We start from the raw sequence: 19,995 nt of genomic DNA, 5'->3' as shown, positions 1-19,995 counted from the left end.
TAAGGGTCATAATAATTTCCATATAACGAAATTAAAGCAGAGCTCTGGCTAACGACAAGGCAACACCACCCTCCTCCATGGCTGTCTAGGTAGTTCGGACTAGGATACTATAGCAGAAGACTAGCGAGGAGAAATAGAGGAGGGAGAGAACGCTGACGAAATAACAAAGAGAAGGAGGAGGGAGGTAAAGTCCTGTGAAGAAAAAGAGAAGACACGAAGGAAATAAGAGAGAATGAGAGAGAGAGAGAGAGAGAGAGAGAGAGAGAGAGAGAGAGAGAGAGAGAGAGAGAGAGAGAGAGAGAGAGAGAGACCGTGAGAGTTAGAGAAAAGAAGGCGGACAACGTAGGAAGACAATAACTTAAAAATATATGTAGGAGATAGAGAGAGAGAGAGAGAGAGAGAGAGAGAAAGTCCCTTTTCTAAATCTACATTAAATTTTTTGCAATCATAATGAGAAAGAAGCTTTATTTTCACGCAATGTTTGCTAAAAGAACTATAAACACAGCTATAAACACAAAGTCTATACACTTCCACGCTCGCACCGTTACATCCGGCCGGAGGAACGTCTTTCCAGACCAAACTAGGCTTTCACTACCGAGTCTGAGGTGATGTGGAAGTTAAAGCAAACAAGTAACAAACAATCAACCACAACAACAACAATCAACAATATCGACCAACAAACACAGCTGACAACATCAGCCAGCAATAAGGACCCAACAGCAACAGCAACCAACAATAACAGCATCGCTTTTCCCATCCAAACAAGATTTCAGTCCTCATTCAAGTAAGGTTTAATCTTATCCAAACATGGTTTGAACCCTTATCCAGTTCAGGTTTAACCTCATTCCAACATGGTTTTAGCCTCATCTTTAAGTAATTCTTCTGTTCATTGAAAAAAATACTGTACGATGACGTACAATACCAAACTGTACCATGACGGACCAAACAACACTGAGGTGAGTGAAGTAATCAGATTCGATCCAAGAAAGGTAAAGGTTGCTTCGATACCTTGGATCTAGAGCTGTTCATCAGTAAAGCGTTACACACACACACACACACATACACACACACACACACACACACACACACACACACACACACACACACACACACACACACGTACGGAGCTATACAATTAATTCAGTTTATCTGAGGCTAAATGGGTTGATAAAGTGTTACAATATGCCATTAACTGGACAGACTGTAAATGAAGCACTGTTGTAACCGATCCTTGGGGAGGGAAGGTAACGAGGACTCCAGGAGATGAGTAACGAGGATGCCAGGTGTTGAGTAACGAGGACGCCAGGTGTTGAGTAACGAGGATGCCAGGTGTTGAGTAACGAGGATGCCAGGTGTTGAGTAACGAGGACGGCAGGTGTTGAGTAACGAGGACACTAGCTGTTGAGTAACGAGGACACTAGCTGTTGAGTAACGAGGACGCCAAGTGTTGAGTAACGAGGACACTAGCTGTTGAGTAACAAGGGCGCCAAATGTTGAGTAACGAGGACACTAGCTGCTGAGTAACGAGGACACTAGCTGTTGAGTAACAAGTACGCCAAATGTTGAGTAACGAGGACACTAGCTGTTGAGTAACGAGAACACTAGCTGTTGAGTAACGAGGACACCAAGTGTTTAGTAACGAGGACACTAGCTGTTGAGTAACGAGAACACTAGCTGTTGAGTAACGAGGACGCCAAGGTTTGAGTAACGAGAACACTAGCTGTTGAGTAACGAGGACGCCAAGTGTTGAGTAACGAGGACACTAGCTGTTGAGTAACGAGGACACCAGGTGTTGAGCAGTAACGATATTGACTATTCCGAGGCAACAATGGACTGCTCAGAGCATTATTTGTTCAGAGCTAACGAAGTAGTTAGTTTGATAATGCGAGCTGCTCCGTTGGTGCAGCTGATTAATCCAAGTGTATTATTATTATTATTATTATTATTATTATTATTATTATTATTATTATTATTATTATTATTATTATTATTATTATTATTATATTGCTAAGTAATAAAGCTAAGAAAATCATGTAGCCCTTGGATCAAGTTTGATCCGAGGAAAAGGAGAGTAGGATACCTCCAATTTCACGGAACAAAAGCCCTGAACTAGCCTCGAAACACCCCCCTCCCCTACCCCCCCTTGAGATTAACGTGCCACATTCAAACAATAGAGACAAGCAACTCACAACATTTATATTGCTTATTTCATTCTTAATTAGCCTCTTTTTTAAACCTGTATGTTCCTTATATAACTCTCGTGTGCAATTATGTGCAATTATGAGACGAATTTCTTGCACCTCGGACCAAAATAATTGACAGTGTCCATCAACGTTTCAACTTGGATTACATCTGCTTAGTTGTAGTTTTTTACAATTTAAATGATGATATTTAAATAATGTACATTATATATATATATATATATATATATATATATATATATATATATATATATATATATATATATATATATATATATATATATATATATATATATATATATATATATATATAATGGATAAAAAGGCTTCAAGGAAGAATATTTGGATTTCTTCGTGAAGCCGTTTGAATATTCCACTTCCCCTACCACCCCATCTTTTCATATATTTTTTTTTTACCAATAGGAATATTTTATTACATAATATGGTACAGAAGATTTAAGAGATACATTGTTGATATAAAGGTGGCATATACGGCACATGTTGTTACGTGTGTATCACCGATTATAAGGTGAAAATCTCATCCAGCTCCTCAGAGCTGGGGCGTGTGCCCTAAATACAGAACATAAGAACATAAGAAAGGAGGAACACTGCAGGAGGCCTGCTGGCTCATACTAGGCAGGTCCTTTACAATTCATCCCACTAACAAAACATTTGCCCAACCCAATTTTCAATGCCACCCAAGAAATAAGCTCTAATGTGAAAGTCCCACTCAAATCCAACCCCTCCCACTCATGTACTTATCCAACCTAGATTTGAAGCTACCCAAAGTCCCAGCCTCAATAACCCAACTAGGTAGACTGTTCCACTCATCAACTACCCTATTTCCAAACCAATACTTTCCTATGTCCTTTCTAAATCTAAACTGATCAGCAGGCATTACCCCTTTGAACAGCCGCACTGAGCCGCTGGAACAGAAAACTAGCTGCCCTGGGATCCCTAGTTACCCTGATGAGTCTTTTTCCAAGCTCCTTAAGGAATTTAGATGCACTCTTTCCCCATGAGCCAAGGGTCTCTGAGCCTATGGGAACAAACATATAATGATGGGCAAGTTCTCCATATTTTCTAGACTTTTGGGACTCCCTGAAGCTGGCAGCTGCCCCTCCTTCCTCCCTGGTGTAAATATAAACACAAATGAACATCAAAATGGTATACAATACCGACAGGTTGTTAGGTAAGACACATATGCAACAGTTAGACAAGACTTAAGAAATCGTAATGACACGATTGCAAATAAACCATACCCCCGGCCGGGATTGAACCCGCGGTCATAGAGTCTCTATGACCGCGGGTTCAATCCCGGCCGGGGGTATGGTTTAACAGTTAGACAACTTTATTCCGAAACGTTTCGCCTACACAGTAGGCTTCTTCAGTCGAATACAGAAAGTAGGCAGGAACAGTAGAGATGTGAAGACGATGTAATCAGTCCATCACCCTTAAAGTCGTAGAATATGAGGTTGTCAGTCCCTCGGCCTCCTGACTATGGAACTGAACTTCTCCAGGCCGAGGGACTGACAACCTCAAATTCTACGACTTTAAGGGTGATGGACTGATTACATCGTCTTCACATCTCTACTGTTCCTGCCTACTTTCTGTATTCGACTGAAGAAGCCTACTGTGTAGGCGAAACGTTTCGGAATAAAGTTGTCTAACTGTTGCATATGTGTCTTACATAAACACAAATGCAGTATAATGTGATCCTTTATTGACAACGTTTCACCCACACAGTGGGCTTTCTCAAGTCACACACGGATCTACCTGGGGTTGGAAGGTACGAGAGTATTTATAGTCAGAATGTTGAGGTCAGGTGAAGAATGCTGCATCTGATGATCTACCGGGTGGGGTTATAGAGTCTTGGGTAGCTTGGCAGGGGTATTGGACAAGTTGTAGACCTTCTGCAGTGTTCTATGTTCTTATGTGGGATAGCGATGAAGAAGTTTCTTGGCGAGTGGTTCAGCTATGTTATAGAAGCCATTGTTCTGGTTGAAATTGTTGGTTATAGAGATAAGCGATGATTCCAGGATTCTTCTGTATTGAGTGTTGTCTTCTGTGGCTATAAGTCTTGAGTTTCTGTAATTAATTAAATGGTTGTGTGAATTGCGATGCTGTACACAGGCATTCCTTGTATCGTCAGTCCTGCTTGCATATTGGTGTTCTGAAATGCGTGTTTGGAGGTCTCTTGATGTTTCGCCCACATATAATTTGTTGCAGTCATTACAAGGGATTATGTATACCCCTGCAGAGGATGGAGGCTTGTCCTGTCTACTACTGGTGATGGTCGTGGTTGTGGAGGTAGATACTTGGAATGGTTTTCGACAATGGAGTTGTTGGGGAGGACTATGTATCTCTTCTCCACTGGGTGTGTTGAAGAGAAGCAATTCACACAACCATTTAATTAACTACAGAAACTCAAGACTTATAGCCACAGAAGACAACACTAAATACAGAAGAATCCTGGAATCATCGCTTATCTCTATAACCAACAATTTCAACCAGAACAATGGCTTCTATAACATAGCTGAACCACTCGCCAAGAAACTTCTTCATCGCTATCCCACTTAAGAACATAGAACACTGCAGAAGGTCTACAACTTGTCCAATACCCCTGCCAAGCTACCCAAGACTCTATAACCCCACCAGGTAGATCATCAGATGCAGCATTCTTCACCTGACCTCAACATTCTGACTATAAATACTCTCGTACCTTCCAACCCCAGGTAGATCCGTGTGTGACTTGAGAAAGCCCACTGTGTGGGTGAAACGTTGTCAATAAAGGATCACATTATACTGCATTTGTGTTTATATTTCCATTGTGTCGGTATTTTATACCATTTATTACCTCCCTGGTGTATTGGAGATAGGTATCAGCCAAGGTAGATGCACATGTATATATATATATATATATATATATATATATATATATATATATATATATATATATATATATATATATATATACATATACATATATGCAAATATCGCAAACAAAGCGATACTAGGCCTATACGTGTTCTTACCAGTCGTCGTTACCTTTGTATACAAACGCGTCACGACACTGATGTGGTGATGACTGGGTCACATCCGCACTCAGTACAAATGGTTCTTAAAATTGCCTTCCATTCAGTGGGCGAGAGCAGCCAACCGCCTGCCCTTCTATCCTAATGTATGATCCATCTTCTGAGAGCTTCCTGTCCCACGTTTTTTTTGGTTACTCATTTACTTCCTTCTGTTTAATTTTCTCTCATTGACTTATTCATCCAGATTATGCACGATAGTCCTTAATATATGTAGATATTGATGGTTCTTCTCAGGAGATAGCCTCGGTGAGGACTTCCAAGTCCTCTGCTATCTGTCATGGTGGACCAGGATAGCAGGGTGATTAGCGTATAATGTTCCTCTGGACACCGCTTGCCTGTCATCTAGCGACATGTCGTCTCTCCTAAGTGGCTTTTCCACTATAAAGACCTATGCTGGTTTCTCTACAAACTATTTTGGTTTAGTCATTCAAATTTAACCAATTTAAAACTCATTAACGGCAAGGAAAAAACATCTTGGGGAGAGATAGAAATCACTAACAAGATAATGTAACGATAATACCAGATAATATAAACTTTGATGTTTTAACGTCATCGTTGCTTTTTCCACCGTTGAAAATAATAGCAAAAAGAAAAAAAAAAGTTTGCCCTTGAGGAAGGTAAGCAATCTAAGAAATTCTTCTCCGTTATCATCACTGTTCATAGCCTCTACTTACACAGTTAATGGGAAGAGAGTGAAGACAGGAGGTGACGAAGGGTAGGTGACGACACTTTGCTGAAGACAACATGAAGATAACGAAGGTGTTGACGGGGATAAAGTAGGAGAACAATGGTGATAGCGTTGGGGGAACAAAGTGAGGACACAAGAGAATAATGGTGGAAAGATAGACCATGGCATATGTTAATAAGTTATATTAAGCTGGCGGGGTGAATGAAGAGATAGGAGTGCAAGGAGACTGAACCAAGCAACACTCAGACCGTGGAGCCCAGCTTGGAGACTGAACCAAGCGAAGCAACACTCAGACCGTGGTGCCCAGCTTGGAGACTGAACCAAGCGAAGCAACACGCAGACCGTGGAGCCCAGCTTGGAGACTGAACCAAGCGAAGCAACACTCAGACCGTGGAGCCCAGCTTGGAGACTGAACCAAGCGAAGCAACACTCAGACCGTGGTGCCCAGCTTGGAGACTGAACCAAGCGAAGCAACACTCAGACCGTGGAGCCCAGCTTGGAGACTGAACCAAGCGAAGCAACACTCAGACCGTGGTGCCCAGCTTGGAGACTGAACCAAGCGAAGCAACACTCAGACCGTGGAGCCCAGCTTGGAGACTGAACCAAGCGAAGCAACACTCAGACCGTGGAGCCCAGCTTGGAGACTGAACCAAGCGAAGCAACACTCAGACCATGACGTCCACCGCAGGTAAGAAAACAGTATCAGGAAAGGAATATACAAGTGTGTAAATAAGACACATGACAATGTTACAGAACTATAATAACGATACGTTACGCCCATCAGTGGAATTCGCCCGAGTCGAAGACCACAGCAATCAGCCTGGCCTCTTAATCTACATACATGCCTACGGGAGTTGCAACAGTACAGTGTGCTTCACTGATGGTTATTTAGTGGCTCCAGATAACAAGGTTGCAGCAACTGGCGTCCTTCATGATGGACCATGGAGCAGCTGGAGACTACCTGACCACTGCTCTGTGTCACAAGCTGAGTTTGGAGCAATACAATAAGCACTAAAATGAAACGTTAATCATAATGTTAGTTCAATACAATGACTCACTCTCTTCAACAGGGAGAACATTGATGAGAGTATAAGGCTTTTGATCCGTGGAATTAGCGCTATTCTTTCCCTCGATCAAACCTGATTCCCTTGCATTCTCCAGGAGTTGTTCGACCCTTACGTGCTTAGAGCATCGCTGTGAATATGATAATTTTCTCAGGGGTAACCTTAAACATTTTCATAAATTCACGGAATAAATTCTTAAAATATTAATATATGAAACAGATTCAGATAAACGTACAGGTTTTAGGTATTTAATCCGCAAAACATTGCTTAAGTAATGATACATGGTGAACCAAGATAAGAACATAAGAACATAAGAATGTAGGAACACTGCAGAAGGCCTACTGGCCCATACGAGGCAGGTCCTTATCAAAACGACATCTACCTAAAGCTACCCAAGAAAGAGGAAATATATTTTACCCTCTTTACCCTCACCACCACGGAGTAGTGGAGACTCGAACCTCCGTCGCCTAATCACGAGATAGTCTACTCTTGCTATCAAGTCTCCACTGAGGGAATAAGGAAATTTATTCTAGCATAATGAAAAAAAACTTTTTGGCCGTGTTTCCAACTCTAATCAAAACACTTCAAGTAGTAGTCAAAAAAAGTGAGGGGAAAAAAGTAGCAAACACAGAATTAAAAGTCCATTCACATGGTTAATATAACGAAGGAATTTTCCAAGCAAAAAATGAGCGAGAAGACAAGGTTTTGCCCATTAGAGACTCGTCTAGGACGAGGTTTCGCCCATCAGAGACTCGTCTAGGACGAGGTGGATCCACATCACCTAATGACACCCTTCACACTGAGTAACTGACAAAAATGGGAACAAAAGAGGCGGAGGCATTGCGCTTAGGCAACAAAGGAAGGTTGAATTGCTATAATTAAGTGGAGGAAAATAATTGTTAACGTTATTTTTGTGGCTCTAGAGAAAAGAGAGAGAGAGAGAGAGAGAGAGAGAGAGAGAGAGAGAGAGAGAGAGAGAGAGAGAGAGAGAGAGAGAGAGAGAGAGAGAGAGAGTGTATTAGGGAAGGCTTTCAAATGACCTGAAGGTAGTGAATAGTGTTTACCTTGCAAGTAAAGGTAGGAACTCTTAATCTAACCCTGTAAAAAATCTTCGTACACGAATAACCCTGAACTTAGAGGGTTGAAACCTATGACTTGTTGATGGTTAAAGTCGAACTGAAATGTCGTCCCAAGTTTCAGTCTCCTAAGTGCAGGTTATTTGTGTATTGTTCCAGCAACGGCATTGTGACTTTTTATTCTTGAAGACTCTTGTGTGTTGAGAGAGAGAGAGAGAGAGAGAGAGAGAGAGAGAGAGAGAGAGAGAGAGAGAGAGAGAGAGAGAGAGAGAGAGAAGAGGTAGTATATTAACCAGTACAACTCTTAAAAAAAATATGAATTGAGAGCTACAAAAACAAACAGAGAACACTTGTAGCATTGGATATTTACAAGTACAGCTCATTTTCTTGACGCTTGATTCCACTCGAGTGGCTAATTCCCGTTTTAAGCACAGCTCTGAGCAGCCTTGAGTACTCTAGTTCTCCAAAGAACGTATGTGTACTCTAGCTTATATCTGTACACACTCAGCGCCCTGGATCAGGCAGCTCAACACAAGAGAACGCCAATAAGCACCAAAATATTAATTTTTCAAGAAGTATTCAACTGAAACGCGAATAATTGAAGCTCTTTGGAAACAGAAAAACAAAACAAGTATCCCACGTTGGGTAGCAACTTTCCGATACTTAAAGCTATTCAGAAATAAGGGATACCTAAGTATCCTAAGATTGTTTGTTCTTACCTGGGATGTGACTCGTGTGTTCCAGGCTACTAGGTGGGAGGAAAAACAAGACGTTTCCAACGGGACAACTTCCCAGGAACACAACCGGATGATTTAGACATATGTGCAACACTTGGGTATCTTTACTGTTGATCAATTAACATAGCTTAGTGTTGCATATAAGTCTTATTCATCAACTTGCCGGTATTCCATGCCATTTATAAATTAACAGTTATCTACAGTAAGACAATGTAACGCTAGAGTAAATGGCTCTTAGAGGCAATAAATATGTTTACGACCAGCAGCGCTTCGCTTTATCACTGATTTGATAAAGACACTGTACAGGTGAAACTTTAATCGTTATTGAAAGTTCCCACCTCATCTAAGTGTAATTCGTTCCACCACAAATGGTATTTACATACAGTTCCAGTTCTAATACCAGTATGTGTGTGTGTCTATGCGTCTGGTTCCTTAAAAAAAAATCAAGAGAAATTAGGTATACCGGAGGTATATTTTCCATCCCATCTATATAAAATCCAGATGGTATGGAGGATCGAGTTCCACCATTACTGCAATGAATGAGCCACACGGGGCTTAGCGCTTTGCATAATAAATATGTATATGAAAACGGTAAACAGAGTCATTTTATTTATGATGCACATCGCAATAGAGAGGAAAAAAAAAAAACATTATTTCCTCATTACAGCAGACTGCTTGTAAATGTGATGCAAGGGAATTTATTAGTGTGACTTTGTAAATGGTTCAGATCGGACCGTAACGTGCGGGTTATTTGTGTATTTAATTCATTGTCCACTTTACCCTCCCAACCTCCTTTCTTCGGTTCGTCGTCCAAATTCATTTTTAATTATTCAGAGTTCACAGTTCAGGTCTTGTAATTTTTTTTTGTCTTTATCAATGTTTTTGCTAGGCCATAAGATGGTAATCATGGAGAGGTATTATGGTTGTGGTACAACAGTGACGAAGATTGTGGATAGACAGGTGGAGAGGAGTGAGGAGGGTTGAAGTTGACTGACCAATTTCAGTGGATTTTAAGAGCGTAATTTCTCCTGTTCACATAGTGACGAGTGTAATGTTCAGAAGTGCCATACTTATTGTAATTATTAATATTTGTTAACTATTTATTGAATATTACTTCGGTTTGTTGTATAAATTCATTTTTTTTTTTTTTTAGAATTCACAAGTTATTTTTCGTATTTTTTCCTCCGCCCAGATTTTTTTTTTTTTATCTTTCCATCATATTGGTTATCGGTTTGTTTACTTAACAGTTATAAACTACAATTACCGGAACTCTCTACTTTCTTAAATTCGTTTGTTAGGAAATTTTTCATTCCTTGTATGTGCACCTTTTTTTTCATATTTACTAAAATCTGTGAACTTACCGATTGTAAAAATAGGTTTTGACACAGTAACAACAAAATCAATGATCGGTTCTCAACGAGGAAGATCACAAAGAAATAAGGATCGGAATAAGCTTTTTTATTGAGAAAATTGTTCTGAAAGACTGTTCTTTTTTTCACTATTTTAGCCAGTAGTGTATGTCATTTGGTTCCACGGAAGATCAGACTGACGTGTAAAGCCGTGTGTTCTCTTATAGTTGCTGTTCAATATGAATCAAAACCTCTCCCTCGATTCAGAGAGTTCTCCTTCAACTGTGTAATATTTAATGACTAGCGCTACTGGAGTGTACGTCAGCCTACATCAAGTAGTGGAGTGCGGGGATGTCCTCAGCAACTAGTACAGACTACGGATGTCCTCAGCAACTAGTACAGACTACGGATGTCCTCAGCAACTAGTACAGACTACGGATGTCCTCAGCAACTAGTACAGACTACGGATGTCCTTGTCAACTAATGGAGTGAAAAGTCGCCCTGTGACTCGTGACATACCAGGCTTGATTCCCTGTTTCACCAGGTTTGTGCTATTGGCGGCACGCTGGCGTACACAGCCCTCACAGCCTCGTTAATGTTGCATTTTATGAGGTTGTGGTCCACTTTCACCTTGAAAACTTCTATAGCTGTCCAGTAAAATTTTTGATATTAGCTGGTAGCAGATTGAATTGAACAATTTTGAACCACGCATGTTGAGTCTTCTCTTACGCCGCCACATCTTCGCACAATGTCTATTTTACATTTTCTCCCATACCTCTCACGCAAGAGCGTTCTTATGGTAATGTGTAGATCTGGAACTAGGCCCTCATAAATTTTTCATGTTTATTTTATCAGGTATCTCTCTCTTCTTCGCTCTAGGGAACATTTCAAGCTCCCTGAGGCATTCTTAGCATTTTAAATGCTCTATTGGCTTTATGCGGAAAGTAAACGATCCTCGTAGATTTTCCAGCTCTGATATCTCTCTTGCCTTAAATGGAGTCATCAACACTGAACAACATTTTAAACAAGAGTGCACAAGCTATTTTTGGCATTTTCTCTTGTTTTGATAGTTCTCGGTACCCATTTTTCATTTTTCTTTCTGGCTATAGCAGCATTTAGCATATTGTGCTCTCTTTCTTGTTTCATTATAACACCCGTCATTTGAAACTCGTCCCCAATAAACATTTATTTTTAGTGTAGTTTACCGAGACCAGTTGGATTTAGCTTTGCTTACTACTACTACCACCACCAGCACTAGTACTACTACTGCTGCTGCTGTTGCTACTACTTCTACTACTACTACTGCTGCAGCTACTACTACTATTACTGCTACTTTGTGCTCTATTCATTAATAAAAAAATCATCTTATTGCATGGGATATCCGTAATCGCATCAACACATTAGTTTTCTTCCAAAAAACCTCCGAAATTTTCTCTTCTTAATGATCTAGCAGTTGCGACAAGACTATCTTTCTGCTCTAGTTCTACGTGACTTGCGTTCTATAAAACCAGTAACTTGGTGTCTCTCCAGCTTTTCAAAGATTATGAAGTTTGATGTTAGTGATGTCAGGTCTGTAATTTTTTACCCCAGAGCTCCACTGCCTCTTGTGTGTAGAAGAGCTGTGTCTGCACATTTTAAGACCTCTGGTTTACCCCTAGATCAGAGCTCTATTTTCATAGGATACTGAGTGCTCCTGCATGGGGTATTTTGCACTAGGACATGTCAACTTTTGATAGGAGGAAGGATGGTGGAGGGGGGGGGGTTGCATTGATTCAGGTGAAGGGCTCTTGATCCAAGAAACTGGAGCTAACATTCTCAGATCAAACATGATTATTCTTCATGCCCTTAGGCGTAGCATGGCCCCCATGGTTTAACAGCTACCCAATGAATGTAATAATTCTCTCTCTCTCTCTCTCTCTCTATCTCTCTCTCTCTCTCTCTCTCTCTCTCTCTCTCTCTCTCTCTCTCTCTCTCTCTCTCTCTCTCTCTCTCTCTCTCTCTCTCTCTCTCTTTCAATCTTTCTCTTTTCTCTCTCTCTCTCTCTCTCTGCATACTCTTTTGAAGTATAAGTATAAAATATCATGGCAGTTGGAAGGATCACAAACTTTCTCTTAAACATAACTGGAGACGAGAAAAATGATGCCTATATAGACGGGGAACAAGGAAGACAAAATTAAAAGGAAAACCCAGTAGAAACTGTTATTGCTGTTCTTCTGCTGAACAGCGGTTTAGTGCCGATGAAGGTAGCGTAGGTAGCAATGATACGGCCGTGGACTAGTTTGGCTTTAATTAGGTAGGAGTGAGTACACAACGGGCAGTGAGAGGGAGTGACCGCAAGCCAGTCCGTGGAGGGGGAGCACTTGTGTCTGTCAAGTCGGTCGGCCTAGGAGTGAGAGAGGGTGGGCTGTGCTTCCCACTGACCTAGGTAAGCCTACAGAGGGCAGCACTGAATGCCGCGAAATATGAACTAGTCAGAGCAGACGGCTAGGCTGTGTGCTCTGACAGTACAGGCTGTCTACAAAACCACAAGTGAAAAAAAAGAGCGAATAAACAGGATGAGGAAAACAAGGAGGAAGACAAAAGGCTGTGGTCAGAATCTAGCAGCAAAATTGCTACTAGAAGCTATGACTTCTACAAGATGCTGTGGTCAGACTCTAGCAACAGCTTCCCACAGGAGGTGCCGCACCAACGTCAGCGCAGCAGTCCAGTGGAAAAAAATTACACGGTGTTGGGGCCTCAATTTGGACACAATGTCTTGGGAGGGGAGCTGAGCGGAAAGTGGAAAACACAGCTGATTACCCTCGAGAGAGGAGAAACATGTCAAGTGTCTGAATTTTCCCGAAGATGCGACTAACGAAGGGGAAATATTGACAATTCTTTTTATTGATTTTTCTGCATTTACAACTTATTGTTAATTAATTATAATGTTTATATTTAAATTAATATTTTTATTTAGTAAATAACTGATTATCTAATGTCTTTAGGCTGATGAGATTTTTTTCTTAATCTGAATATTTATCTTTTTTAGTATTTATTTTATATCTTGTAGTGTTTTTTATGTTAAATTTTAATAATTCGTAATACGGAATAAGAGGAGAAACCTCGACGTGGGAAAATAAGGTTACATTGATAATTAAATAAAGGAGAAAATGAAGTGACCTTCGAAGACAATAAAAAAAAGGAAATTTGTAGAAAACGTATACGAACGTACACATAAACTTAGTCATAAAACACTACTTATAGAAGCATGTAAATGGCATGTAAAAGAAATAGGGGAGGATGGGATGTGAGGAGGAGAGGAATAAGGATGTAGGTGGGAAGGATGAGGTTAGAGGGAATGACTGGTTGGAAGAAGACGAATAAGAAGAGTAAGATGGGTGGAGACAAGCATCATTATAGCGAGTAAACAAAAGGAGAGAAAGTCTTGATTTCTAGGCCTAACTCGTAAGACAGCCGTAATATATATATATATATATATATATATATATATATATATATATATATATATATATATATATATATATATATATATATATATATATATATATTAAACAGCATCAGGGAAGGCTCAGGAAATACGAGAACCTGGAAAGGGTGTGTCAGGTGGTGCATGTCTGAAGCGACCACATAAGAGCTGCAGTTGTGGGTAAAATGAATGGCCTTAGTAGAAAAGATAGAGGAGAATAGTAACTTTAATGTAAATACTTGTTCAAGCACGCAACACGTAGGGACAGGCAGTAACGGAGGAACAGACAGTTACGGAGGGACAGACAGTAACGCAGGGACAGACAGTATAGTAACGGAGGAACAAGCAGGCAGGAACAGAGACAGACAAGTAGGGATACAGGGACAGACAAGCAGTGGCAGACAAGCAAGGACAGATAGGCAGGGACTGACCGAGGGACATACAGCCAGGAACAACGAAACAGGGGACAGACAAGCAAGGTCTGATAGGGAGGAATTGACAGGTATGGACAGACGGGTAGATACAGTTACAAAAGAAATGCATATATAGACTTGCGGCAGCACAATCTTCTCCAAACAACTACATTTCAGTCCAGACTGAATCTGGTCTTTTCACTAATTTAGCCATATTTCTGACTGATTCGTAATGATGTCAATTTGTTTTAGTATGCAAGCAAGTATAGTCATCCTAAACGCTGGTCTTCTTGCATTTTCCATCTTCAAGTCTTCACAGATGTCTTGATAAATCGGGCCTAATATTCAGTATACTTATAATGAATCTTAGCTTCCTCCTCTCTTCTTTCAACACCTGCTGCTTCTAATATATCAGGCCACATGTGACCTGACCTTTGCCATCTCATCTCCTACTTTTAACCTCACCGAAACATAATTCAGTTTTAATTTAAAAATTTTTGTGACTGGGATTTTTTTTTCCGTTGTCTCGGTATATTGATTTTATCGAGCGTAAATGACATTCACAGACATCGAAAATTAAATACAAACAAACCATCTGATGGCAAAGGAAGAAATGGAAAACTAGAAGTTTAACTGAGCCCGAGGAACATAAAAGAAAATTTCGTTCTGAGGATTTTGAGACAGCAGAATTAGTGGAGAAATTAAGTGGTGAGTGTTATGTAGCGTTCTGCATGACACTGTAATGTACATGTAGTGGAGAAGTGTGCCATAATAGTATGAATGTTATAATTGTAAATAATAATTTTATAATTCATAATGTGCATTTGGGGGCACTGTACTCTAAATGTAATTATAAAGAAATCCTGCTAGGTAGTTATTTTCCAACTGTGTTTTGATACGCTGGGTAAGCGTGGCTTGGGGGAGTCACGTGGAGTCAGCATGGTGTGGAGGCTGGCGTCGGAGATGCTATGTATTTAAGCTAAGTTTGTAGTTGTGTACTCATTTTGTTTAGCTAACCCAAGCCATAGGCTCTGCTATGGCTTACCTGTATGCTCACCTAGGCTCTGACATGGTCAGGGTGCTGTGGGATGAGTGAGGAAATAAGAAATGGGGTTGATAGTGGAGTAGTGACGGCCTGGCGTTGACTAGGCCTAGTGGTTATGGTAGCTGGACCTCCAGCCAGCTGTTTCTTGTGTACCCTCATTTTGGCGTTTAGGATTAAGGTGTTTCTAGAGTGTGTATATAGCGTTATGTTGAATAAATAGATACATTTTCCTAACTGGAATTTTTGCCTAACCCTCTGTTAACCAACCCATTGAAGTAACACATACTGGTTTAGCGCTTTCTGTTTTGACTGGGATAGCCCTGGGTGGCTTGTTTATGCTTGAGAGGTGTGTAACTTTTACCTTTGCCCTTAGACAGGGCTCTAGCCCCCAGGTATCCCACATTTCTGCGTAACAGTGAGCAGAAGCAAGCCACAGCGAATAATTCACGAGAAAAAAACTGAAATTTGTTAACAAAATAAACTATAGATGCATTCTGCTTCGTACAAAATACGAGAGTAAATTCATTAATACGATTGCACTGCATTATATGAGTTTACCATTCGTTGTATAACACATTGATGAGCTGGAGATTGTAGCAAATTTCTTCTTCACAGGAATATTTAACATATTTTGAGAAGGAAGAGTAGCCCAAGAAGGTCACACAAAACCTGGGAAATGGACTCTTCCTTAGCTTCAAGGCACTCACTCCTTTTGAAGGGACCACAGAGCCTGGGAAATGGACCGTTCCTTAGCTTCAAGGCACTCACTCCTTTTGAAGGGACCACAGAGCCTGGGAAATGGACCGTTCCTTAGTTTCAAGGCACTCACTCCATTTGAAGGGACGACAGAGCCTGGGAAATGGGCTCTTCCTTAGCTTCAAGGCACTCACTCCTTTTGAAGGGACCACAGAGCCTGGGAAATGGACCGTTCCTTAGTTTCAAGGCACTCACTCCTTTTGAAGGGACCACAGAGCCTGGGAAATGGACCGTTCCTTAGTTTCAAGGCACTCACTCCATTTGAAAGGACCACAGAGCCTGGGAAATGGACCATTCCTTAGCTTCAAGGCACTCACTCCTTTTGAAAGGACCACAGAGCCTGGGAAATGGACCGTTCCTTAGCTTCAAGGCACTCACTCCTTTTGAAGGGACCACAGAGCCTGGGAAATGGGCTCTTCCTTAGCTTCAAGGCACTCACTCCATTTGAAGGGACCACAGAGCCTGGGAAATGGACCGTTCCTTAGTTTCAAGGCACTCACTCCATTTGAAGGGACCACAGAGCCTGGGAAATGGACCATTCCTTAGCTTCAAGGCACTCACTCCTTTTGAAAGGACCACAGAGCCTGGGAAATGGACCGTTCCTTAGCTTCAAGGCACTCACTCCTTTTGAAGGGACCACAGAGCCTGGGAAATGGGCTCTTCCTTAGTTTCAAGGCACTCACTCCTTTTGAAGGGAACACAGAGCCTGGGAAATGGGCTCTTCCTTAGCTTCAAGGCACTCACTCCTTTTGAAGGGACCACAGAGCCTGGGAAATGGGCTCTTCCTTAGTTTCAAGGCACTCACTCCTTTTGAAGGGAACACAGAGCCTGGGAAATGGGCTCTTCCTTAGCTTCAAGGCACTCACTCCTTTTGAAGGGAACACAGAGCCTGGGAAATGGGCTCTTCCTTAGTTTCAAGGCACTCACTCCTTTTGAAGGGAACACAGAGCCTGGGAAATGGGCTCTTCCTTAGTTTCAAGGCACTCACTCCTTTTGAAGGGAACACAGAGCCTGGGAAATGGGCTCTTCCTTAGTTTCAAGGCACTCACTCCTTTTGAAGGGAACACAGAGCCTGGGAAATGGGCTCTTCCTTAGTTTCAAGGCACTCACTCCTTTTGAAGGGAACACAGAGCCTGGGAAATGGGCTCTTCCTTAGCTTCAAGGCATTCCTCTTGAAGGAAACTTTATTGAAGAAATTCCAGACACGACAAGATCACAGTGAAGGCCGCACGAGAGTCTCAGTTTTTTTTTTTTTTGCTTCATTCTAATGCTCAAATACATTTGGGTTGGTATACTACAGTGCAGTGTTTACTACTATGCTAAGAGCGGGGATGGGAACGAGGTTGTTGATCAGCAAGATGAGGCTTCATCAGCATCCCTCTCGAAGATGGGGGACACAGACAGGCAGGCAGGCATCAACATCCCCCCCCCACCTCCCCTGCCTCTCAACATAAACACACCTGACAATTCCAAGGTAAACGCCGCCCTCTTCATTCCCTTGACTCTCTCTCCAATCCTTTTCTTATTTTTTGTTTATATTAGTTATTCGATGCAGCTTTATTGTTGATAAATTAGACACATGTGCAACTCTTGGGTATCTTTATTGAGGAAACGTTTCGCCACACAGTGGCTTCATCAGTCCATACAAAGGAGAATCTTGAAGAATAGGAGGAGAATGAGGTAATCAGTCCCTCAACCTTGAGTCGATGTGGTCAGTCCATCAATCCATTCCATTCTATTCAAGATTGATGGACTGACCACATCGACTCAAGGTTGAGGGACTGATTACCTCATTCTCCTCCTGTTCTTCAAGATTCTCCTTTGTATAGACTGATGAAGCCACTGTGTGGCGAAACGTTTCCTCAATAAAGATACCCAAGAGTTGCACATGTGTCTATTTTATCAACATGTCGGTTCTCTGAACCATTCATCTACAAAGCTTTATTGTTCTCCTCTAGATTCTCTCTCATCCTGTCTTATTTCCCCTGCAATGTATTTTTTTACAATTTTCTACTTTTTTCCTCGAAATTTTCATTTTTTCTCATCTTCTTTCTCCCATTCCTCGTTCCCAACATTTTCTCCTCCCACTCCTCTTCCTTCCCAGTGCCCACGTAAACCAATGTAAAAACTGTATAAAACTGTGAGTTTCCGCAAATCAATTTCGTAATTCTCTCTGTCCTTCTCCCTTCAAGAAACTTAAAGCAAAAGAACCAATGACTTCTTTACAAGGACTGCTTCAGAAATAGGGAAACGCAGGTAGAATAACAGGTGGTAGACTACACAGGTAGATTTAAACAGGTGGTAGACTACACAGGTAGATTTAAACAGGTGGTAGACTACACAGGTAGATTTAAACAGGTGGTAGACTACACAGGTAGATTTAAATAGGTGGTAGACTACACAAGTAGGTTAGAACAGGTGGTAGACTACGCAGGTTGAATAAAACAGGTGGTAGACTACGCAGGTAGGTTAGAACAGGTGGTGGACTTCGCAGGTAGATTAGTACACAGGTTAAGTTTAGTTAGTTTACCTCTTCAAACTACCTGTTATCTCTTCGGGGGGGGGATATATTTTATTTAGTCAAGAACTTTTGATCCAAGGAACTAAAGTTCCCCCTCTCCTTACATTAAGCCTGATGCCTCTTGGTAACCAGTAGCTAAGTGATCCTTGCGGGCTTAGTGCTTTTCCATGAATATATAATAATGATAATAATAATAATAATAATAATAATAATAATAATAATAATAATAATAATAATAATAATTCTACCTTCATACTTACTTTTCCATAATTTTTAATGTTCCCCCCATAGCAAGGTTGAGTGCAGTTGGTAGACGGAGGATCAAGCCTCCACTGCTCCTTGCTCCTGAATTACCCATACGGTTTAAGCGCTTCACTTTAATAACATTTTCTTGAGCTTCTTCATAAATATTATTCCAATACTTAAAAAAGTTGATAATTATATTAGCTTAAAACACTATCGTTTGCACTTGCGCGCGCGCGTGTATATATATATATATATATATATATATATATATATATATATATATATATATATATATATATATATATATATATATATATGCATATGCTTACGTTTAGATTCATACACCCTTCTGTTCGTTCTTTGTACACCTCCGTCAGAGCGTTGTGCATCTCAGTGTCTTGTTCATTCTTATCAATGCATTATACATTATTCTCTTTCGTCTTTTGCATTCTTAATATTTAGCGAAATGAAGTGTGATATTGAAACCTGTCTGCGTGTTCTCAATTTTCTAGACAACCTTTATATGCATGTGTGTGTGTGTGTGTGTGTGTGTGTGTGTGTGTGTGTGTGTGTGGTGAGAAAAGGAGGTTTGGTTTATTGCAGGGGAAGGTATCTGGACCATCCAGGGTGGGCTGGACTAGGGACAACACTGCCTGGAGTGCTTCCAGGGTATTTTCTGAGAGGAGTGTGTGTTGTATATACACCGAGAGGTGTCTGTCAGTGTGTATGCAGCGAGGTCTCTTTCAGTGCGTATGCACCGTGAGGTATCTCTCAGCGTGTATACACCGAGAGGTGTATATCTTTCATTGTATATACATTGTATATACATGTACATCTCAGTGCAAATACACAGAGGAGTGTATCGCACTGATCTTACACCAGGAGGTGCACGTTCCTCATTATATAAAGTACTCACTGTGAAGACTGTACCTCTCAGTACGTATACACCGAGAAGTGTACCTCTCAGTACGTATACACCGAGAAGTGTACCTCTCAGTACGTATACACCGAGAAGTGTACCTCTCAGTACGTATACACCGAGAAGTGTACCTCTCAGTACGTATACACCGAGAAGTGTACCTCTCAGTACGTATACACCGAGAAGTGTATCTCTCGATTTCAATTCCCTGAGAGCATACTTTAATGTGTATCTTCCGGATTAATATATTGATTGCTGGAGTACTGGTGAGTTGCAGTCTTAATGACTAACGTCTAGACCGACCTTGAACCTAACTCACTAACACCAAACTCAGCAAGCCACCCTTTCATTTATTCTTCTCTTAATCCGAGGAATTAGAGGTACCCTTCCCTTCCTCGGAACAAACCTGATTTAAGTTT

The 19,995-nt window shown here is 41.0% G+C and overlaps 1 protein-coding gene across 1 annotated transcript in view; it reads right to left on the bottom strand.

Moving 5' to 3' along the window:
* The window catches only part of LOC138853090 (KH domain-containing, RNA-binding, signal transduction-associated protein 3-like), a 248,835-nt gene extending 237,886 nt beyond the window's left edge, over positions 1–10,949 (bottom strand). The window contains exon 1 of the mRNA XM_070087700.1: positions 10,841–10,949. Within this exon, the coding sequence (XP_069943801.1) occupies positions 10,841–10,949 (109 nt within the window). The remainder of the gene's footprint in view (positions 1–10,840) is intronic.
* Between the last annotated feature and the right edge of the window lie 9,046 nt (positions 10,950–19,995).

This window comes from Cherax quadricarinatus, chromosome 22 (genome assembly GCF_038502225.1).
Source record: "Cherax quadricarinatus isolate ZL_2023a chromosome 22, ASM3850222v1, whole genome shotgun sequence".
NCBI classification, from domain to species: Eukaryota; Metazoa; Arthropoda; class Malacostraca; order Decapoda; family Parastacidae; genus Cherax; species Cherax quadricarinatus.
The sequence above is the reverse complement of the archived record's forward strand: the minus strand, read 5'-3'. Positions and strand labels throughout refer to the sequence as shown.